This window comes from Stegodyphus dumicola, chromosome 11 (genome assembly GCF_044657685.1).
Source record: "Stegodyphus dumicola isolate Sdum_Otavi_A_Nest chromosome 11, ASM4465768v1".
Taxonomy (NCBI): Eukaryota; Metazoa; Arthropoda; class Arachnida; order Araneae; family Eresidae; genus Stegodyphus; species Stegodyphus dumicola.
This window is the reverse complement of record NC_140778.1, coordinates 120890643-120915564: the sequence shown is the minus strand read 5'-3', so window position 1 is coordinate 120915564 and position 24922 is coordinate 120890643. Positions and strand designations below refer to the sequence as shown.

Sequence of the window (24922 nt, the reverse complement as noted above, 5' to 3'; positions counted from 1 at the left end):
AAATTCTGTTTTAATATGTAAAGATAAAAGACTTTCATATAACACAGAAAAATTCACATCGTTTAACAATGACTCATACAATACAGACATACATGACTCATACATACTCAGATTTCAGATAATCATCATTTCAATGAAAAATACACTTGAGTTAGGATTTTGCGTACGTGGGTGTAGGAATGAATTGCTTGTTTTTCGAATGCAATGTTCTCAACTTGATAGTTAGTACTACTAAACTGAAGCGTTTAAAAGAGTGTTGTAGTGTTCAGATTAAAATACTTGAGACGCTGGATATGAATTCATGCAATTGAAGCAAGCACTGAAAGAAAAAGAAAATTATTTGTGGTAAACGGAGAACATTTGTGCCTATTTATTTTTTTATTCAATTTTAACTATTTATTTTTTAATTCAATTTAAGCTGAGCCGGCCTTCGTCTTAAGGTAGTTAATAAACGCAACAACGTCCGATCAACGTTAGGAAATTCTATATTATTTTCGCTATCAGAAAGAAATAGTTTAAGTAGAAAGGTTTGTTGTTGCATTGACAACTTTGCACGTAGTGCTACAAGTTATTCATGTATGCTATCATAATCTAGTAAGATAGATATAGTAGCAGGATTAATCACACGGACAGCTTTCACATAGTCCTACAAATAATTCACATATACATAATATCACTACCTAATAAAAATGTTCTTATTACTGCTATTGAGTCGACTGCTTTCAGCCTTATGAGTCTCATGAGAAATGCAAATAAATAATATAAAATGATATAGTACAACAATAATGTTTACCAGCAGATTGTCCGTAAAGAGTCCACAAACAGATTGTCCATAATGGGTAAATAACATGTCATAAATTCCAATTGCTCTAAATGATTATCAATACTGAATTAATTATATTAAATTTCGGTAATACTAAGTCAAGAAACAAAACGCATTCAGTATGAGCCCGCAATAGATGCATAATGAAGTCAATCAATGAAAATAATGCAAAATGCAATGTGTTCATAATAAAATTCGTTACAGAATCCAGTACAAATTTGCCACGGTTGGATAAAAAATAAGTATCCGTGATATTAGTAAATCACATTACATTGATTACAAATTCACAATCATTTTATTAAATCAAAGCGGAAACAAACAGCAATATTATTACTAAGCTTAATAATAACGAAACAATTCAAGAGAAATAACCCGGGCAGCAAATTTTGTATCCGAGATTATAGTTCTGACTTATTAACCGGGTATTGTCTAAAACTAGCAAAACGATCAGCAACAGAGTTCGTGCCTCAAATATGATTTAACCTAATATAGTTAATACATGAGGGTCGAGCGTGACATTCTGTACCCAAACTGTCGTGCAAGTAGTAATGTGGACAAACATGAGCCAAGCTACAATTACGTGAGGCACGGAAAGAAAGCCTGTCAGCAACAGCATCTAAGCTCTTGTACGAAATTGCGAAAATAACTAGACGTAAGGCTTATAAAATTTTACCACGCATTCCGAGTTTTACCAGATAGTCTCTATTTCTATTCATTATCCAAGTTGAATCCTGATCAGATCGTCTATTATTGTTCTAACAGAGATGAGACCTGCAACCTTTTGTGGAGACACTGCTAAGATGGCTGTAATTACGTCTTCAATGGTAGAATCCTGTGGGATTCCAAAGAATATGATTGTGTCACTTTGAGGGATGTGTTTATTTACCTAGTTAAAGTTATGCGCATTCTGAAAAATCATACGAAATACAGAAACGCTAATATTCGTAATTCTAATAAGTAAAATAACTTTCCTCAGCAATGAAGGAAACTGGCAAATTTTCTGTGAATGCTTCCCATCCCATACAGTAACGAAACAGATTTTCGAATCTGCAACTAACACCAAAATATAGGTATTAATAGTAAGCTTTATATTCTGAAAACTGGTGATAACGTCGTGGTTATGATGAAAACACACTACAACAGTTAAGTAGAAAGGAACAATAAAAATTTTTACAAGTTAAATATCTAGCTATTAAAACTTTTGGAAAGCACGTAATTCAACCATCGAATTTTTGAAAAAAGAAAAAAACTGATTTTCCTACTTTTACCGACTAGATACCCATAGTTTCACCTAATTTTACTGTCATTTCTATACTGCGTAATATACATACGATGAAATTGGAAAGCTATTTCCTGAGCTTTAGAAGTTCACAATTAAAAGAAGGATGTTTATAAACTCCTTAGATGGTATTTGGTACTAACGAGTGTTTGAAATACCTAGTGAAGAGATGACGGGTGACCATTACAGCAAAATACTCTAGGAGTCAAAATAACAAAATGCAGAAATATACAGATAAATATAACAATTAATTTCACCATATTTATAAACTATTATGTAAAGACTAAAAGCATATATCAATTTCATGATGAAATACATGATATTCTAAAAGACTATTTAGTTTACTTCATAATGTAAGGAGTGAAATTTCAAACACTTTTTTACACTATGCGTAATTTCACATTTATATACAACCTCATCATAAATATTAAAAAATGTATATGAATATGTATAAAAATATATTTTGTATATGAACGAATATGTATAAAAATATACATATTCATCCATATAGAAAATATATATGTATAAAAATTTGTTGTATAATCTTTCAATTGCTTATATAATGTTTGAATAATTGTAAATGTATAAAATATATTTTGTATATGAAAAGGAAACAAATACATAAAACGCATTTTTGACATACCTACGCACTTTTCACCATCGTATAGAAGGAAGGAATTTTTGCACACACATGTAGCTTTGTTTGCAGATGTTTCATCAAATGTGCATACTGCATCAATTCCATTGCATTTTTTCCTCAGTTCATCTGTACAGCCCGTTACAATTTCACACTTGTCTCCTTGTGTACCATCTTTGCATTTGCAAAAGCCTTTTACGCATTCCCCCTGATTTTTACAATCAGTTCTTTTTTCGCAGCGTTCTAAAAATAATAAACATTTGAAGAACATGCAAGAATACTGCATTACTGTATGATGTCATATCAGACAGCCATATTAATATAAGTCATATAAAAGAATCAATATACCAATATATTGTGAATGTATATATATAAAATTATGGTTAAAGATACCATATAAGCTAATGGTATCCAGATATAATGATATCTAATGTAATTATAGTAAGGCACAATATTAGCATTAAAAAGAATGTGTGGAAAATATATCAGTTTCTAAGTATGTATTTTAAATAGGAAGAAACATATTCCCACTTCTCTCACAATAAATAAATAATTTCTCTGGAATAAATATCGTTCAAGTGTGGTATTTAAATCTTATTTGAAATTCTTATTCAAAATGAGTATTTTAATAAACTTAGTTCTTTAAACTTATATATATATATATATATATGTAAGATAAAAATATATGAATCAGAATTATAATATAACTATAAACATTAATTCTTCCTCTCTAATCTAAAATCGTAATAACTTATCTGCATTGCGTCATTCAAATTAATCATGCGATCTTAGGTAACCGTTAATACCAGATGCTTCTTGACGACCAATCACCGAATTGTAAACCAAAACTTTTCTCTTCGCGTGCTTCCATCTTTCATAACGACGCACTTCAGCTTTTGCTCTCTACTGTGCCAAGATGTAATTTCGCTGGCTTGCTTTCTATCCCAACAATATCAAAAATGTAAATCTTTGGTGGAAAGGCACGACTAGAGTGCCAAGTGATTGTGGCCACAAATATCAATTGGAAATAAAAATGGAATTAAAACTGCTTCGACTGCCAAGTTCTTTAGATATTACCAAGTTAGCATTACTAGAATACTACGCAATCAAATTCTTCTTCAGTATGGGTCTAATCACGCATCTACAGTGTTCCGTCTTTTCCTTGTGCTTTTATTATGACATATATATATATATATATATATATATATATAACATAAAAATGCTGTATAAATATTTAGAGTTTTGAAATTTTGAGATGATATATTCTGCAGAGTATTTTAACTCAGATGTCCAAGACTAGTCTCAGATGTGCTTTCAAATCATAACTTTAATCAGGACATAAAAGAGGAAACAGTACTATTCAGTTATCATGAAATATTCTTTGTAACTGACTTTAGAACGGTAGAATATTACACATAATAGGATGTTAAAGAAAATATGACTATCTGACATCGATCTATAATCATTCACATGCTCATGAAAACTCATGTAAAAGATTCACTACATTTATAATGTCTCAGTCATTCTTCGTACTGCGACACTTGCCATAAACTCTATTTAAATTCATAGAACTGTACATGGACATTTCTAGTGTGTCATGATTATGGAAATTCCAAAGTTCTTTAATCGCAAATGAAACTGAGATTTTTAAGCACATTTTGGTAGTAAAAGTGTTTATATATCGAAATTATCTATGGTTTATGCTGCCAATTTCAACAAATTTAAATTAACTTAGAAGCCAAACAACAAAACATCAGCGTTATATTTTCAAATTTTCACAGGACTAGTTTCGATGGTTTTACGGAACCATCAGCCTCAGCTGCAAAAGCGTAAATGAACGAGGTAAGATATAATGATTAGATAAGATAAGATAAGAAAGCTTTTACTACTGGCATCATCTGTTGATGAAAATCCATTTTTCAATCCATCTTTGCCTTCAGCCTTTAAAGAAATTATGTTTTAGTTCTTGTTTCATCAACAGATGGCGCCAGTAGCTTATCTCCTGTCCAGGCCTTCTCATCTTATCATATCTAATCATTATATCTTACCTCGTTCATTTACGCTTTTGCAGCTGAGGATGATGATTCGGCAAAACCATCGAAACTAGACCTGTGAAAATTTGAAAATATAACGCTGATTTTTTTGTTCTTTGGCTTCTAAGTTAATATTTGTTTGGCGTGTTATTGTATCTTAAAATGTAAATTAGTTAAGTAATTTGTTAATTAGAAAAGTCGTTAGAAACACTAAACAGTTATTAGAAAAACGTCTTCTGCGTAAATCTTTACTGTGGTTCAAACGATATTACATAGAGCGTGGCTTTATTTAAGTATAATATAAAGAAAATTTCTAAATAGCGTACGTCTGAATTTAAAAAAAAACAGACATATTTTCAATGAATGTAATATTCGTAACAATATATTGTTACGAATTTATTTTTTACACTGAGTAAACGGCTACCTCTCTAAACGGCTATCTCGCTATCTATTTTAACATTGAGTAAACGGCTATCTAAGTGGTCAGATATCGCCAAAGTGGCAAAGGTTTTTGGCGCTATTTTTTTTTTTTGTCGCGAAACTAGGCAAGAATTTGGAACCATTTTGTTTCGGCCTTTGTATTACTGGAATAGTTAGTGTAATTGAATAAACGTAATTGATGTTCTGTGCAGCTATAACTGTAATTCGGCCCTCATTTGTCTTACAGAAATTTCGAAAAGCAGAAACTGCTAGAAATATCTTGGCGGCCAGGTGGAAACTATATATGACTGGAGTGAGTATCTGCTCTCAATTGCTGTTGCTAACCGTTAGCTCAACGTCTTGCCATTGCTCTCTTTGAAATTGTCGAGTTTGTTAATAAAAAATTCTTTAATGTTTGACAAAATATGAAATCGATAATAAAACAAATTCCAAATTAGGGCTTCCAGATGCCCATATTCAGTGGAGGATTACGTTATTCAAAATCTGATGGCTCTAGGTATCTTTGTTTTATCACAATGCGAGAAATACACATACATTTATTACATTAATGCAGACTCTTCATTACTTAATTTTCTTAAATATAACACAGAGGCGATAATATTTGGTGGCAACGATTTGAGAAATGAAACGGAAATTTAAAATTTTCGACGCAAAATGCCAAACGAAATTAATAGCCATTCTGGTCTAACGCGTTTTGGTCTAATAACATATGCTTGGATTTAAAAAGGAACAGACATATTTTCAGTCAATATATAATTACGATTTTCGTGCACAGATAGATAATTTGAGTGAAATTATATGTAAATTTGTTCTATTCCTTTTTCTGGAAATCATACAGAATACAGGAGCAAGACTATTTTAATACTGCAAATGGCTATCTCGCTAAATTGGCTAGCCTTCGCTGAGTTGGCAACGGTATTGGTGACTAATTTTTGTCCCTAAACTTCGCGAGCATTTGGCGACATTTTGTTTTGGCTCCTGTATCACAGCAGTAGGTATTGTAATTAAATAAATGTAATTGACTGTGTAGCTGTAGCCGTAATTCGGCTCTCATTTGTCTTAGAGGAATTTCTAGAAGCAGAGGGTATTAGAAATATCTCGGCAGCCGGTTGAAAACTATATAACGACGGAGAGGTTTACTCTCAGTTGTCATTCTCTGCTAGCTCAGAGTGAGATCCGAGTACAATCTCCTGTTTAGCTTCGCTCTTTAGCTACTCTTTGCTTTGCGGTTGTGTTTAACGTTCTTAGTAGTCTGAAGTGCCACTACTGATTGTACTTTGCGATAATCTGAAGTATTATATTAGTATTCTTGATGAAAGTTCCAAAAATCTGAAGTGTTTCTTTTGATAAAATAAAACTAGCGGGCAAGCCCGCCAGCTGAGCGGGCTGAAGCCCGCTTATCATTGTTCGTTTTTAAAAGATATCCTATGTTAAATTTGGCCGGTATTGAAAAGTTGAACCGAACTACCATTTTTTAGCGCCATTCCGCGGGCTTCCCCCGCTTTTTTCACCTATGCATCCAGAAGTTACCGCATACACTATACATATGCGGAAAATCACGAAAACACCCATGCTTCCAGCCCTTTCGCGGGTATTCGAAATTTGGACCGAAATACCAGTGTTCAGCGCTTTTGGGCGGGAGCCCGCCCAAAACAGTGTTCACGTGTGCATGCAAAAGATACTGCGTACACCGTACACATGCGTAAAATCACGAAAACACCCCTCCAGCCAGCCCGCTGCCGATTCGAAAGTTGGACCGAAATACAATTTTTCAGCGATTTTGCGCGTGCTGTGCCCGCTTTATTCACGTATGCATGCTGAAGATGGTGCATAAACGATACACATGCGTAAAATCACGAAAACAAACATGGAGCCTGCCTGTTCGCCGGTATTCGAAAGTTGGACCGAATTACCAGTGTTATGTGGCTTTGCGTGGGCTCTGCCCGCTTTATTCACATATACACCCAGAAGATACTCCATACACTATACACATGCGTAAAATCACGAAAACACCCATGGAGCCAGCCAGTTCGTCGGGATTCGAAATTACCGCATTACCAGAACCGCATTACCAGTATTCTGTGCCCGCTTTATTCACGTATGCATCCATGAGATACTTTATAAACGATACACATGCGAACAATCACGAAAACCCCAATCACGAAAATTATTTGTGGTAAACGGAGAACATTTGTGCCTATTTATTTTTTTATTCAATTTTAACTATTTATTTTTTAATTCAATTTAAGCTGAGCCGGCCTTCGTCTTAAGGTAGTTAATAAACGCAACAACGTCCGATCAACGTTAGGAAATTCTATATTATTTTCGCTATCAGAAAGAAATAGTTTAAGTAGAAAGGTTTGTTGTTGCATTGACAACTTTGCACGTAGTGCTACAAGTTATTCATGTATGCTATCATAATCTAGTAAGATAGATATAGTAGCAGGATTAATCACACGGACAGCTTTCACATAGTCCTACAAATAATTCACATATACATAATATCACTACCTAATAAAAATGTTCTTATTACTGCTATTGAGTCGACTGCTTTCAGCCTTATGAGTCTCATGAGAAATGCAAATAAATAATATAAAATGATATAGTACAACAATAATGTTTACCAGCAGATTGTCCGTAAAGAGTCCACAAACAGATTGTCCATAATGGGTAAATAACATGTCATAAATTCCAATTGCTCTAAATGATTATCAATACTGAATTAATTATATTAAATTTCGGTAATACTAAGTCAAGAAACAAAACGCATTCAGTATGAGCCCGCAATAGATGCATAATGAAGTCAATCAATGAAAATAATGCAAAATGCAATGTGTTCATAATAAAATTCGTTACAGAATCCAGTACAAATTTGCCACGGTTGGATAAAAAATAAGTATCCGTGATATTAGTAAATCACATTACATTGATTACAAATTCACAATCATTTTATTAAATCAAAGCGGAAACAAACAGCAATATTATTACTAAGCTTAATAATAACGAAACAATTCAAGAGAAATAACCCGGGCAGCAAATTTTGTATCCGAGATTATAGTTCTGACTTATTAACCGGGTATTGTCTAAAACTAGCAAAACGATCAGCAACAGAGTTCGTGCCTCAAATATGATTTAACCTAATATAGTTAATACATGAGGGTCGAGCGTGACATTCTGTACCCAAACTGTCGTGCAAGTAGTAATGTGGACAAACATGAGCCAAGCTACAATTACGTGAGGCACGGAAAGAAAGCCTGTCAGCAACAGCATCTAAGCTCTTGTACGAAATTGCGAAAATAACTAGACGTAAGGCTTATAAAATTTTACCACGCATTCCGAGTTTTACCAGATAGTCTCTATTTCTATTCATTATCCAAGTTGAATCCTGATCAGATCGTCTATTATTGTTCTAACAGAGATGAGACCTGCAACCTTTTGTGGAGACACTGCTAAGATGGCTGTAATTACGTCTTCAATGGTAGAATCCTGTGGGATTCCAAAGAATATGATTGTGTCACTTTGAGGGATGTGTTTATTTACCTAGTTAAAGTTATGCGCATTCTGAAAAATCATACGAAATACAGAAACGCTAATATTCGTAATTCTAATAAGTAAAATAACTTTCCTCAGCAATGAAGGAAACTGGCAAATTTTCTGTGAATGCTTCCCATCCCATACAGTAACGAAACAGATTTTCGAATCTGCAACTAACACCAAAATATAGGTATTAATAGTAAGCTTTATATTCTGAAAACTGGTGATAACGTCGTGGTTATGATGAAAACACACTACAACAGTTAAGTAGAAAGGAACAATAAAAATTTTTACAAGTTAAATATCTAGCTATTAAAACTTTTGGAAAGCACGTAATTCAACCATCGAATTTTTGAAAAAAGAAAAAAACTGATTTTCCTACTTTTACCGACTAGATACCCATAGTTTCACCTAATTTTACTGTCATTTCTATACTGCGTAATATACATACGATGAAATTGGAAAGCTATTTCCTGAGCTTTAGAAGTTCACAATTAAAAGAAGGATGTTTATAAACTCCTTAGATGGTATTTGGTACTAACGAGTGTTTGAAATACCTAGTGAAGAGATGACGGGTGACCATTACAGCAAAATACTCTAGGAGTCAAAATAACAAAATGCAGAAATATACAGATAAATATAACAATTAATTTCACCATATTTATAAACTATTATGTAAAGACTAAAAGCATATATCAATTTCATGATGAAATACATGATATTCTAAAAGACTATTTAGTTTACTTCATAATGTAAGGAGTGAAATTTCAAACACTTTTTTACACTATGCGTAATTTCACATTTATATACAACCTCATCATAAATATTAAAAAATGTATATGAATATGTATAAAAATATATTTTGTATATGAACGAATATGTATAAAAATATACATATTCATCCATATAGAAAATATATATGTATAAAAATTTGTTGTATAATCTTTCAATTGCTTATATAATGTTTGAATAATTGTAAATGTATAAAATATATTTTGTATATGAAAAGGAAACAAATACATAAAACGCATTTTTGACATACCTACGCACTTTTCACCATCGTATAGAAGGAAGGAATTTTTGCACACACATGTAGCTTTGTTTGCAGATGTTTCATCAAATGTGCATACTGCATCAATTCCATTGCATTTTTTCCTCAGTTCATCTGTACAGCCCGTTACAATTTCACACTTGTCTCCTTGTGTACCATCTTTGCATTTGCAAAAGCCTTTTACGCATTCCCCCTGATTTTTACAATCAGTTCTTTTTTCGCAGCGTTCTAAAAATAATAAACATTTGAAGAACATGCAAGAATACTGCATTACTGTATGATGTCATATCAGACAGCCATATTAATATAAGTCATATAAAAGAATCAATATACCAATATATTGTGAATGTATATATATAAAATTATGGTTAAAGATACCATATAAGCTAATGGTATCCAGATATAATGATATCTAATGTAATTATAGTAAGGCACAATATTAGCATTAAAAAGAATGTGTGGAAAATATATCAGTTTCTAAGTATGTATTTTAAATAGGAAGAAACATATTCCCACTTCTCTCACAATAAATAAATAATTTCTCTGGAATAAATATCGTTCAAGTGTGGTATTTAAATCTTATTTGAAATTCTTATTCAAAATGAGTATTTTAATAAACTTAGTTCTTTAAACTTATATATATATATATATATATGTAAGATAAAAATATATGAATCAGAATTATAATATAACTATAAACATTAATTCTTCCTCTCTAATCTAAAATCGTAATAACTTATCTGCATTGCGTCATTCAAATTAATCATGCGATCTTAGGTAACCGTTAATACCAGATGCTTCTTGACGACCAATCACCGAATTGTAAACCAAAACTTTTCTCTTCGCGTGCTTCCATCTTTCATAACGACGCACTTCAGCTTTTGCTCTCTACTGTGCCAAGATGTAATTTCGCTGGCTTGCTTTCTATCCCAACAATATCAAAAATGTAAATCTTTGGTGGAAAGGCACGACTAGAGTGCCAAGTGATTGTGGCCACAAATATCAATTGGAAATAAAAATGGAATTAAAACTGCTTCGACTGCCAAGTTCTTTAGATATTACCAAGTTAGCATTACTAGAATACTACGCAATCAAATTCTTCTTCAGTATGGGTCTAATCACGCATCTACAGTGTTCCGTCTTTTCCTTGTGCTTTTATTATGACATATATATATATATATATATATATATATATATATATAACATAAAAATGCTGTATAAATATTTAGAGTTTTGAAATTTTGAGATGATATATTCTGCAGAGTATTTTAACTCAGATGTCCAAGACTAGTCTCAGATGTGCTTTCAAATCATAACTTTAATCAGGACATAAAAGAGGAAACAGTACTATTCAGTTATCATGAAATATTCTTTGTAACTGACTTTAGAACGGTAGAATATTACACATAATAGGATGTTAAAGAAAATATGACTATCTGACATCGATCTATAATCATTCACATGCTCATGAAAACTCATGTAAAAGATTCACTACATTTATAATGTCTCAGTCATTCTTCGTACTGCGACACTTGCCATAAACTCTATTTAAATTCATAGAACTGTACATGGACATTTCTAGTGTGTCATGATTATGGAAATTCCAAAGTTCTTTAATCGCAAATGAAACTGAGATTTTTAAGCACATTTTGGTAGTAAAAGTGTTTATATATCGAAATTATCTATGGTTTATGCTGCCAATTTCAACAAATTTAAATTAACTTAGAAGCCAAACAACAAAACATCAGCGTTATATTTTCAAATTTTCACAGGACTAGTTTCGATGGTTTTACGGAACCATCAGCCTCAGCTGCAAAAGCGTAAATGAACGAGGTAAGATATAATGATTAGATAAGATAAGATAAGAAAGCTTTTACTACTGGCATCATCTGTTGATGAAAATCCATTTTTCAATCCATCTTTGCCTTCAGCCTTTAAAGAAATTATGTTTTAGTTCTTGTTTCATCAACAGATGGCGCCAGTAGCTTATCTCCTGTCCAGGCCTTCTCATCTTATCATATCTAATCATTATATCTTACCTCGTTCATTTACGCTTTTGCAGCTGAGGATGATGATTCGGCAAAACCATCGAAACTAGACCTGTGAAAATTTGAAAATATAACGCTGATTTTTTTGTTCTTTGGCTTCTAAGTTAATATTTGTTTGGCGTGTTATTGTATCTTAAAATGTAAATTAGTTAAGTAATTTGTTAATTAGAAAAGTCGTTAGAAACACTAAACAGTTATTAGAAAAACGTCTTCTGCGTAAATCTTTACTGTGGTTCAAACGATATTACATAGAGCGTGGCTTTATTTAAGTATAATATAAAGAAAATTTCTAAATAGCGTACGTCTGAATTTAAAAAAAAACAGACATATTTTCAATGAATGTAATATTCGTAACAATATATTGTTACGAATTTATTTTTTACACTGAGTAAACGGCTACCTCTCTAAACGGCTATCTCGCTATCTATTTTAACATTGAGTAAACGGCTATCTAAGTGGTCAGATATCGCCAAAGTGGCAAAGGTTTTTGGCGCTATTTTTTTTTTTTTGTCGCGAAACTAGGCAAGAATTTGGAACCATTTTGTTTCGGCCTTTGTATTACTGGAATAGTTAGTGTAATTGAATAAACGTAATTGATGTTCTGTGCAGCTATAACTGTAATTCGGCCCTCATTTGTCTTACAGAAATTTCGAAAAGCAGAAACTGCTAGAAATATCTTGGCGGCCAGGTGGAAACTATATATGACTGGAGTGAGTATCTGCTCTCAATTGCTGTTGCTAACCGTTAGCTCAACGTCTTGCCATTGCTCTCTTTGAAATTGTCGAGTTTGTTAATAAAAAATTCTTTAATGTTTGACAAAATATGAAATCGATAATAAAACAAATTCCAAATTAGGGCTTCCAGATGCCCATATTCAGTGGAGGATTACGTTATTCAAAATCTGATGGCTCTAGGTATCTTTGTTTTATCACAATGCGAGAAATACACATACATTTATTACATTAATGCAGACTCTTCATTACTTAATTTCCTTAAATATAACACAGAGGCGATAATATTTGGTGGCAACGATTTGAGAAATGAAACGGAAATTTAAAATTTTCGACGCAAAATGCCAAACGAAATTAATAGCCATTCTGGTCTAACGCGTTTTGGTCTAATAACATATGCTTGGATTTAAAAAGGAACAGACATATTTTCAGTCAATATATAATTACGATTTTCGTGCACAGATAGATAATTTGAGTGAAATTATATGTAAATTTGTTCTATTCCTTTTTCTGGAAATCATACAGAATACAGGAGCAAGACTATTTTAATACTGCAAATGGCTATCTCGCTAAATTGGCTAGCCTTCGCTGAGTTGGCAACGGTATTGGTGACTAATTTTTGTCCCTAAACTTCGCGAGCATTTGGCGACATTTTGTTTTGGCTCCTGTATCACAGCAGTAGGTATTGTAATTAAATAAATGTAATTGACTGTGTAGCTGTAGCCGTAATTCGGCTCTCATTTGTCTTAGAGGAATTTCTAGAAGCAGAGGGTATTAGAAATATCTCGGCAGCCGGTTGAAAACTATATAACGACGGAGAGGTTTACTCTCAGTTGTCATTCTCTGCTAGCTCAGAGTGAGATCCGAGTACAATCTCCTGTTTAGCTTCGCTCTTTAGCTACTCTTTGCTTTGCGGTTGTGTTTAACGTTCTTAGTAGTCTGAAGTGCCACTACTGATTGTACTTTGCGATAATCTGAAGTATTATATTAGTATTCTTGATGAAAGTTCCAAAAATCTGAAGTGTTTCTTTTGATAAAATAAAACTAGCGGGCAAGCCCGCCAGCTGAGCGGGCTGAAGCCCGCTTATCATTGTTCGTTTTTAAAAGATATCCTATGTTAAATTTGGCCGGTATTGAAAAGTTGAACCGAACTACCATTTTTTAGCGCCATTCCGCGGGCTTCCCCCGCTTTTTTCACCTATGCATCCAGAAGTTACCGCATACACTATACATATGCGGAAAATCACGAAAACACCCATGCTTCCAGCCCTTTCGCGGGTATTCGAAATTTGGACCGAAATACCAGTGTTCAGCGCTTTTGGGCGGGAGCCCGCCCAAAACAGTGTTCACGTGTGCATGCAAAAGATACTGCGTACACCGTACACATGCGTAAAATCACGAAAACACCCCTCCAGCCAGCCCGCTGCCGATTCGAAAGTTGGACCGAAATACAATTTTTCAGCGATTTTGCGCGTGCTGTGCCCGCTTTATTCACGTATGCATGCTGAAGATGGTGCATAAACGATACACATGCGTAAAATCACGAAAACAAACATGGAGCCTGCCTGTTCGCCGGTATTCGAAAGTTGGACCGAATTACCAGTGTTATGTGGCTTTGCGTGGGCTCTGCCCGCTTTATTCACATATACACCCAGAAGATACTCCATACACTATACACATGCGTAAAATCACGAAAACACCCATGGAGCCAGCCAGTTCGTCGGGATTCGAAATTACCGCATTACCAGAACCGCATTACCAGTATTCTGTGCCCGCTTTATTCACGTATGCATCCATGAGATACTTTATAAACGATACACATGCGAACAATCACGAAAACACCCATGCAGCCAGCCCGCTCGCCGAGATTCGAAAGTTTGAGCGAACTACCAGTGTTCAGCGGTTTTACCCGGTATCCGCGCGCTGTATTCATGTATGCATCCAAATTTTATATACAGTACCCCGGAATTCGAAAGTAGGACCGAAATACCAGTGTTCAGCGATTTTGTGGACCGGGCTGCGCCCGCTTTATACACATAAGCATGGAGAGGATACTGCATAAACGATACACATGAGTTAAAGCAAGAAAACACCCGGGGAGCCAGCTCGTTCGCCGACACCGAAAGTTGGATCGAACTACCAGCGTTAAGAGGTTTTGAGCAGGCTGCGCCCACTTTTATCACATATGCATCCAGAAATCACTTTATACACTATACACATGCGGAAAATCAGGAAAACACCCATGCAGCCAGCCCGCTCGCAGAGATTCGAATGTTTGACCGAACTACCAGTGTTCAGCGGTTTTACCCGGTATCCGCGCGCTGTATTCACGTATGCGACCAAATTTTATGTACAGTACCCCGGAATTCGAAAGTTGGACCGAACTACCAGTGTTCTGTAGTTTTGCGCGGGCTGCTCCCGCTTTATTCAAGTATGCATGCAGAAGATACCGCATACACGTTACACATGCGAAAAATCCCGAAAACACACATTGAGCCAACACGGTCGCTTGGATTCGAAAGTTGGACCGAACTACCAGTAATCAGAGGTTTTGAGCGAATTTCGGCCGCTTTATTCACTTATGCATCCAGAAGATGCTGCGTACACGAGGCACATGCGTAAAATCACGCAAACACCCATGGACCCAGCCCGTTCGCCGGGATTCGAAATTAGGACCGAACTACCAGAGTTCAGCTTTATTCATTTATGCATCCAGAAGACACTGCATACACAACAGATATGCGTAAAATCACAAAAAACATGAGTGTAGCCTGCCTGCTCACCGGGATTCGAAAGTTACCGTATACCAACCATCTCAAAGGAGCAAAGAAAAATCTTTAATCTAAAAAAAAAAAAAAAAAAGTGTGAATTTAATTTTTATTGGTGCGAACTTATTTAAAATATCATTTGCATTAAAAGATAATATCTAAATTAAGTGCACGTATCTAATAACATAAAAAAATATATTATTCCAAAAAATCAAATTTATTATTAAAAAAATAACAACATATTTTTAAAAAATAGCATTTTCAGATTTTTTAATTAATATCCCAGCTGATTAAAGTTGTACAACTTCAAGAACGTCATCATTTAAATTTAATGTAATATAATAACTTTTATTCAATATCAATAAAAGAATTAACGTGACAATCATCCTAACCTGAAATTAAAAAAAAAATTGTGAAAAGCAGCTGTTTATTTAAAATGCCTACATTAACGAAATATTTTTAAAATACAGTTAGGTAACATGCAATCGCGTGCTTTATTCAACTTTAGAATATAACCTTGATTTGTATCTGCGGCGATTCAAGAAACTGTTGCAATCGGAAAAATGAGCCCGAAAATTAGCGTTTTCACAGTTTTTAATTAATATCTCAGCTGATTAACGTCCTACGAAGATGAGAATGGTATCATTGGATTCGTAGAATTTTTTGGAATCCGCAGACACCTGCCTCGAATTCCAACTCAGCGCCGTTCCATAGATATTTAAGAAAAAAGAAATTGACACGTGACCTTTCGCCAGCACAAATCTCGAGCGGAAGCAATTGTCATCCCCCCGGCGCTTTCGAAAAAGCAATTTTATCTCAGCTAATTCCGAGACGGTTGCCACTCCGAAAAATGAAATAACGTTTTCGCAGTTTTTAATTAATAACTCCGCCGATTATTGTCGTACGAAGATGGGACCGGTATCGATGGATTCGTTGATTTTTTTCGAATACGGGGATATGCGTTTCGAATCGCAACTCGGAGCCGTTCCGCAGATATTCGAGAAAAACGAATTTGGCACTCGGCCAAATCCCTAAAATAGGGGAAACCCGTGAAAGAAAGTGCAAAACGTAGGGAAATGTAGGGAGAAAATCAGTTTTTAATTAATATCTCGGCTAATTAAAGTCGCACGAAGATGCCGATGGTCAATCCGGCGAGCCACGGGCATTCTGAATCCAACGGTACCTTCCGCTAAGCTCTACACCCAGCCGTTCCCGAGGAGATGATGTTACAAACACACAAACAGACAGAGGCACACAGATTTTAATAGTATAGACTAGCGGGCAAGCCCGCCAGCTGAGCGGGCTGAAGCCCGCTTATCATTGTTCGTTTTTAAAAGATATCCTATGTTAAATTTGGCCGGTATTGAAAAGTTGAACCGAACTACCATTTTTTAGCGGCATTCCGCGGGCTTCCCCCGCTTTTTTCACCTATGCATCCAGAAGTTACCGCATACACTATACATATGCGGAAAATCACGAAAACACCCATGCTTCCAGCCCTTTCGCGGGTATTCGAAATTTGGACCGAAATACCAGTGTTCAGCGCTTTTGGGCGGGAGCCCGCCCAAAACAGTGTTCACGTGTGCATGCAAAAGATACTGCGTACACCATACACATGCGTAAAATCACGAAAACACCCCTCCAGCCAGCCCGCTGCCGATTCGAAAGTTGGACCGAAATACAATTTTTCAGCGATTTTGCGCGTGCTGTGCCCGCTTTATTCACGTATGCATGCTGATGATGGTGCATAAACGATACACATGCGTAAAATCACGAAAACAAACATGGAGCCTGCCTGTTCGCCGGTATTCGAAAGTTGGACCGAATTACCAGTGTTATGTGGCTTTGCGCGGGCTCTGCCCGCTTTATTCACATATACACCCAGAAGATACTCCATACACTATACACATGCGTAAAATCACGAAAACACCCATGGAGCCAGCCAGTTCGTCGGGATTCGAAATTACCGCATTACCAGAACCGCATTACCAGTATTCTGTGCCCGCTTTATTCACGTATGCATCCATGAGATACTTTATAAACGATACACATGCGAACAATCACAAAAACACCCATACAGCCAGCCCGCTCGCCGAGATTCGAAAGTTTGAGCGAACTACCAGTGTTCAGCGGTTTTACCCGGTATCCGCGCGCTGTATTCACGTATGCATCCAAATTTTATATACAGTACCCCGGAATTCGAAAGTAGGACCGAAATACCAGTGTTCAGCGATTTTGTGGACCGGGCTGCGCCCGCTTTATACACATAAGCATGGAGAGGATACTGCATAAACGATACACATGAGTTAAAGCAAGAAAACACCCGGGGAGCCAGCTCGTTCGCCGACACCGAAAGTTGGATCGAACTACCAGCGTTAAGAGGTTTTGAGCAGGCTGCGCCCACTTTTATCACATATGCATCCAGAAATCACTTTATACACTATACACATGCGGAAAATCAGGAAAACACCCATGCAGCCAGCCCGCTCGCAGAGATTCGAATGTTTGACCGAACTACCAGTGTTCAGCGGTTTTACCCGGTATCCGCGCGCTGTATTCACGTATGCGACCAAATTTTATGTACAGTACCCCGGAATTCGAAAGTTGGACCGAACTACCAGTGTTCTGTAGTTTTGCGCGGGCTGCTCCCGCTTTATTCAAGTATGCATGCAGAAGATACCGCATAAACGTTACACATGCGAAAAATCCCGAAAACACACATTGAGCCAACACGGTCGCTTGGATTCGAAAGTTGGACCGAACTACCAGTAATCAGAGGTTTTGAGCGAATTTCGGCCGCTTTATTCACTTATGCATCCTGAAGATGCTGCGTACACGAGGCACATGCGTAAAATCACGCAAACACCCATGGACCCAGCCCGTTCGCCGGGATTCGAAATTAGGACCGAACTACCACAGTTCAGCTTTATTCATTTATGCATCCAGAAGACACTGCATACACAACAGATATGCGTAAAATCACAAAAAACATGAATGTAGCCTGCCTGCTCACCGGGATTCGAAAGTTACCGTATACCATCTCAAAGGAGCAAAGAAAAATCTTTAATCTAAAAAAAAAAAAAAAAAAAAAGTGTGAATTTAATTTTTATTGGTGCGAACTTATTTAAAATATCCTTTGCATTAAAAGATAATATCTAAATTAAGTGCACGTATCTAATAACATAAAAAAATATATTATTCCAAAAAATCAAATTTATTATTAAAAAAATAACAACATATTTTTAAAAAATAGCTTTTTCAGATTTTTTAATTAATATCCCAGCTGATTAAAGTTGTACAACTTCAAGAACGTCATCATTTAAATTTAATGTAATATAATAACTTTTATTCAATATCAATAAAAGAATTAACGTGACAATCATCCTAACCTGAAATTAAAAAAAAAATTGTGAAAAGCAGCTGTTTATTTAAAATGCCTACATTAACGAAATATTTTTAAAATACAGTTAGGTAACATGCAATCGCGTGCTTTATTCAACTTTAGAATATAACCTTGATTTGTATCTGCGGCGATTCAAGAAACTGTTGCAATCGGAAAAATGAGCCCGAAAATTAGCGTTTTCACAGTTTTTAATTAATATCTCAGCTGATTAACGTCCTACGAAGATGAGAATGGTATCATTGGATTCGTAGAATTTTTTGGAATCCGCAGACACCTGCCTCGAATTCCAACTCAGCGCCGTTCCATAGATATTTAAGAAAAAAGAAATTGACACGTGACCTTTCGCCAGCACAAATCTCGAGCGGAAGCAATTGTCATCCCCCCGGCGCTTTCGAAAAAGCAATTTTATCTCAGCTAATTCCGAGACGGTTGCCACTCCGAAAAATGAAATAACGTTTTCGCAGTTTTTAATTAATAACTCCGCCGATTATTGTCGTACGAAGATGGCACCGGTATCGATGGATTCGTTGATTTTTTTCGAATACGGGGATATGCGTTTCGAATCGCAACTCGGAGCCGTTCCGCAGATATTCGAGAAAAACGAATTTGGCACTCGGCCAAATCCCTAAAATAGGGGAAAACCGTGAAAGAAAATGCAAAACGTAGGGAAATGTAGGGAGAAAATCAGTTTTTAATTAATATCTCGGCTAATTAAAGTCGCACGAAGATGCCGATGGTCAATCCGGCGAGCCACGGGCATTCTGAATCCAACGGTACCTTCCGCTAAGCTCTACACCCAGCCGTTCCCGAGGAGATGATGTTACAAACACACAAACAGACAGAGGCACACAGATTTTAATAGTATAGACTAGCGGGCAAGCCCGCCAGCTGAGCGGGCTGAAGCCCGCTTATCATTGTTCGTTTTTAAAAGATATCCTATGTTAAATTTGGCCGGTATTGAAAAGTTGAACCGAACTACCATTTTTTAGCGGCATTCCGCGGGCTTCCCCCGCTTTTTTCACCTATGCATCCAGAAGTTACCGCATACACTATACATATGCGGAAAATCACGAAAACACCCATGCTTCCAGCCCTTTCGCGGGTATTGGAAATTTGGACCGAAATACCAGTGTTCAGCGCTTTTGGGCGGGAGCCCGCCCAAAACAGTGTTCACGTGTGCATGCAAAAGATACTGCGTACACCATACACATGCGTAAAATCACGAAAACACCCCTCCAGCCAGCCCGCTGCCGATTCGAAAGTTGGACCGAAATACAATTTTTCAGCGATTTTGCGCGTGCTGTGCCCGCTTTATTCACGTATGCATGCTGATGATGGTGCATAAACGATACACATGCGTAAAATCACGAAAACAAACATGGAGCCTGCCTGTTCGCCGGTATTCGAAAGTTGGACCGAATTACCAGTGTTATGTGGCTTTGCGCGGGCTCTGCCCGCTTTATTCACATATACACCCAGAAGATACTCCATACACTATACACATGCGTAAAATCACGAAAACACCCATGGAGCCAGCCAGTTCGTCGGGATTCGAAATTACCGCATTACCAGAACCGCATTACCAGTATTCTGTGCCCGCTTTATTCACGTATGCATCCATGAGATACTTTATAAACGATACACATGCGAACAATCACAAAAACACCCATGCAGCCAGCCCGCTCGCCGAGATTCGAAAGTTTGAGCGAACTACCAGTGTTCAGCGGTTTTACCCGGTATCCGCGCGCTGTATTCACGTATGCATCCAAATTTTATATACAGTACCCCGGAATTCGAAAGTAGGACCGAAATACCAGTGTTCAGCGATTTTGTGGACCGGGCTGCGCCCGCTTTATACACATAAGCATGGAGAGGATACTGCATAAACGATACACATGAGTTAAAGCAAGAAAACACCCGGGGAGCCAGCTCGTTCGCCGACACCGAAAGTTGGATCGAACTACCAGCGTTAAGAGGTTTTGAGCAGGCTGCGCCCACTTTTATCACATATGCATCCAGAAATCACTTTATACACTATACACATGCGGAAAATCAGGAAAACACCCATGCAGCCAGCCCGCTCGCAGAGATTCGAATGTTTGACCGAACTACCAGTGTTCAGCGGTTTTACCCGGTATCCGCGCGCTGTATTCACGTATGCGACCAAATTTTATGTACAGTACCCCGGAATTCGAAAGTTGGACCGAACTACCAGTGTTCTGTAGTTTTGCGCGGGCTGCTCCCGCTTTATTCAAGTATGCATGCAGAAGATACCGCATAAACGTTACACATGCGAAAAATCCCGAAAACACACATTGAGCCAACACGGTCGCTTGGATTCGAAAGTTGGACCGAACTACCAGTAATCAGAGGTTTTGAGCGAATTTCGGCCGCTTTATTCACTTATGCATCCTGAAGATGCTGCGTACACGAGGCACATGCGTAAAATCACGCAAACACCCATGGACCCAGCCCGTTCGCCGGGATTCGAAATTAGGACCGAACTACCACAGTTCAGCTTTATTCATTTATGCATCCAGAAGACACTGCATACACAACAGATATGCGTAAAATCACAAAAAACATGAATGTAGCCTGCCTGCTCACCGGGATTCGAAAGTTACCGTATACCATCTCAAAGGAGCAAAGAAAAATCTTTAATCTAAAAAAAAAAAAAAAAAAAAAAGTGTGAATTTAATTTTTATTGGTGCGAACTTATTTAAAATATCCTTTGCATTAAAAGATAATATCTAAATTAAGTGCACGTATCTAATAACATAAAAAAATATATTATTCCAAAAAATCAAATTTATTATTAAAAAAATAACAACATATTTTTAAAAAATAGCTTTTTCAGATTTTTTAATTAATATCCCAGCTGATTAAAGTTGTACAACTTCAAGAACGTCATCATTTAAATTTAATGTAATATAATAACTTTTATTCAATATCAATAAAAGAATTAACGTGACAATCATCCTAACCTGAAATTAAAAAAAAAATTGTGAAAAGCAGCTGTTTATTTAAAATGCCTACATTAACGAAATATTTTTAAAATACAGTTAGGTAACATGCAATCGCGTGCTTTATTCAACTTTAGAATATAACCTTGATTTGTATCTGCGGCGATTCAAGAAACTGTTGCAATCGGAAAAATGAGCCCGAAAATTAGCGTTTTCACAGTTTTTAATTAATATCTCAGCTGATTAACGTCCTACGAAGATGAGAATGGTATCATTGGATTCGTAGAATTTTTTGGAATCCGCAGACACCTGCCTCGAATTCCAACTCAGCGCCGTTCCATAGATATTTAAGAAAAAAGAAATTGACACGTGACCTTTCGCCAGCACAAATCTCGAGCGGAAGCAATTGTCATCCCCCCGGCGCTTTCGAAAAAGCAATTTTATCTCAGCTAATTCCGAGACGGTTGCCACTCCGAAAAATGAAATAACGTTTTCGCAGTTTTTAATTAATAACTCCGCCGATTATTGTCGTACGAAGATGGCACCGGTATCGATGGATTCGTTGATTTTTTTCGAATACGGGGATATGCGTTTCGAATCGCAACTCGGAGCCGTTCCGCAGATATTCGAGAAAAACGAATTTGGCACTCGGCCAAATCCCTAAAATAGGGGAAACCCGTGAAAGAAAATGCAAAACGTAGGGAAATGTAGGGAGAAAATCAGTTTTTAATTAATATCTCGGCTAATTAAAGTCGCACGAAGATGCCGATGGTCAATCCGGCGAGCCACGGGCATTCTGAATCCAACGGTACCTTCCGCTAAGCTCTACACCCAGCCGTTCCCGAGGAGATGATGTTACAAACACACAAACAGACAGAGGCACACAGATTTTAATAGTATAGATTTATCACTCTATCATTGGACCTGTGTACATTCAATCTATTACGAACCAGTTCACCCGCAACAAAATTAAGTAATGCATTTTTTTATGATGCCAAGAAATGGCGTGGCTTAAAGTTTTTAATAATGGTGATCAGTGTTCATATGGAGTTGCAAGAATTAGTATGCATCAAACTTTAAACTATAATAAGAACTGACTGGTATCACTCTTTTCAAATAATAAGATTTCGTTGATTTAAATTACATTGGATTTAAATTTAAAAAAATTTACAGTACTTGAAACAGAGGGTGACTTATTAGACGCTTATTCAAAATGAATAATCCAATATGATGGTGCTATATTTCTTAACAGGGAAATTTTCTAAACAAGTGAAAGTGTTACACTGATAATGAAATTTTATTTCCTGTCCAAGTATTCAAGTGGATTTGAGAGATCCTAAGCTCCTTAATAGCTTGAATTTTGGACTTCCGTGAGCAAGCACATTTACAAATGTCTCTATTTTCCTTTCAGATTCTGTGGCATTCCAATACTCACTGTCTGCCATTGGCAATCACTTTCTTGACGTTTTTGTTGAATAGCCTTCGAAAATCACACTGCCCCTTTATAACCGAACCTGTTTTAAGCGCACTCGAAAATTCAGGATGTCTTTTGTGGAAGTATCGCCATCCTGCATGTTAAACAGGCAACTGAGCTTTGAAGGCGAGCTTATGTACCCAAAACGGACCAGACACCCTGCTGGTGACTGTTCAAAACAAAGACACCTTTACTTTCAAACTTTAGTTAATTCGTCCGGTTAAACTGCTTGATTAAAAGCTAGAAATTCCAAATTGTTTCCTTTATTTTGAATAACCCTATATATCGGATATTATACAGTAGAAAAAATTTGCTTGCATAACATATCTCTGATGGATCACATTTGCAATAAAGAGGGGAATTTAAGAAGGATGAGAATAATTCGGAAGCTTTACATACCTGCACATTTTTCTCCATTATAAAATAGCTTTGGGTTTTTGCAAACACATGAAGCCTTGTTTTCAGCTTTGTCGTCATATACACACATTGCGTCAACTGCAGAACATTTTGTTGCGAGTTCATCTGTACATCCTGTTACAATAGTACACTTATCGCCTGCTGTACCATCTCTGCATTTGCAAAACTTGTTCACACATTCTCCGCCATTGGCACAATCAGAACTGTCGCTGCAGGGTTCTAAATACGTCATGTGCATTTTAGAAGCAAAGTAGGAAAAGGTTTGTAGATAAAGTTAATTTACGAAGTTAAAATACATGTCATTTTAACTTAAACTAACTTAACTAAATGGCATGCAAAATCCAAGCATTAATTGAATTCTATGGAAAATAATAATAATGAAAAGATAATAGGCTTTTTGTTTTTTTAGTCAAAATTCTGTACCCATTTTTTTTCTTCAAGAACATTTTATTTATCACACTTTTATTGCTAATAAACGAAATTTTTCCTCTAAAAATTCTGTTTTAATATGTAAAGATAAAAGACTTTCATATAACACAGAAAAATTCACATCATTTAACAATGACTCATACAATACAGACATACATGACTCATACATACTCAGATTTCAGGTAATCATCATTTCAATGAAAAATACACTTGAGTTAGGATTTTGCGTACGTGGGTGTAGGAATGAATTGCTTGTTTTTCGAATGCAATGTTCTCAACTTGATAGTTAGTACTACTAAACTGAAGCGTTTAAAAGAGTGTTGTAGTGTTTAGATTAAAATACTTTAGACGCTGGATATGAATTCATGCAATTGAAGCAAGCACTGAAAGAAAAAGAAAATTATTTGTGGTAAATGGAGAACATTTGTGCCTATTTATTTTTTTATTCAATTTTAACCGCTGAGCCGGCTTTCGACTTAAGGTAGTGAATAAACGCAACAACGTCCGATCAACGTTAGGAAAATCAATATTATTTTCGCTATCAGAAAGAAATAGTTTAAGTAGAAAGGTTTGTTGTTGCATTGACAACTTTGCGCGTAGTGCTACAAGTTATTCATGTATGCTATCATAATCTAGTAAGATAGATATAGTAGCAGGATTAATCACACGGACAGCTTTCACATAGTCCTACAAATAATTCACATATACATAATATCACTACCTAATAAGAATGTTCTTATTACTGCTATTGAGTTGACTGCTTTCAGCCTTATGAGTCTCATGAGAAATGCAAATAAATAATATAAAATGATATAGTACAACAATAATGTTTACCAGCAGATTGTCTGTAAAAAGTCCACAAACAGATTGTCTATAATGGGTAAATAACAT

The 24922-nt window shown here is 36.1% G+C and overlaps 1 protein-coding gene across 2 annotated transcripts in view; it reads right to left on the bottom strand.

Annotated features, from left to right (window-relative positions):
* LOC118193838 (uncharacterized) overlaps positions 1–24922 on the bottom strand; it is a 147310-nt gene that overhangs the window by 63339 nt on the left and 59049 nt on the right. Inside the window, exons 16-18 of one of the 2 annotated variants that reach the window (XM_085827179.1) lie at positions 23585–23821; positions 9790–10026; positions 2746–2982 (exon numbers count right to left, since the gene is read on the bottom strand). In XM_085827179.1, the coding sequence (XP_085683305.1) occupies positions 2746–2982; positions 9790–10026; positions 23585–23821 (711 nt within the window). The remainder of the gene's footprint in view (positions 1–2745; positions 2983–9789; positions 10027–23584; positions 23822–24922) is intronic. The other variant, XM_085827180.1, reaches the window with a different exon arrangement.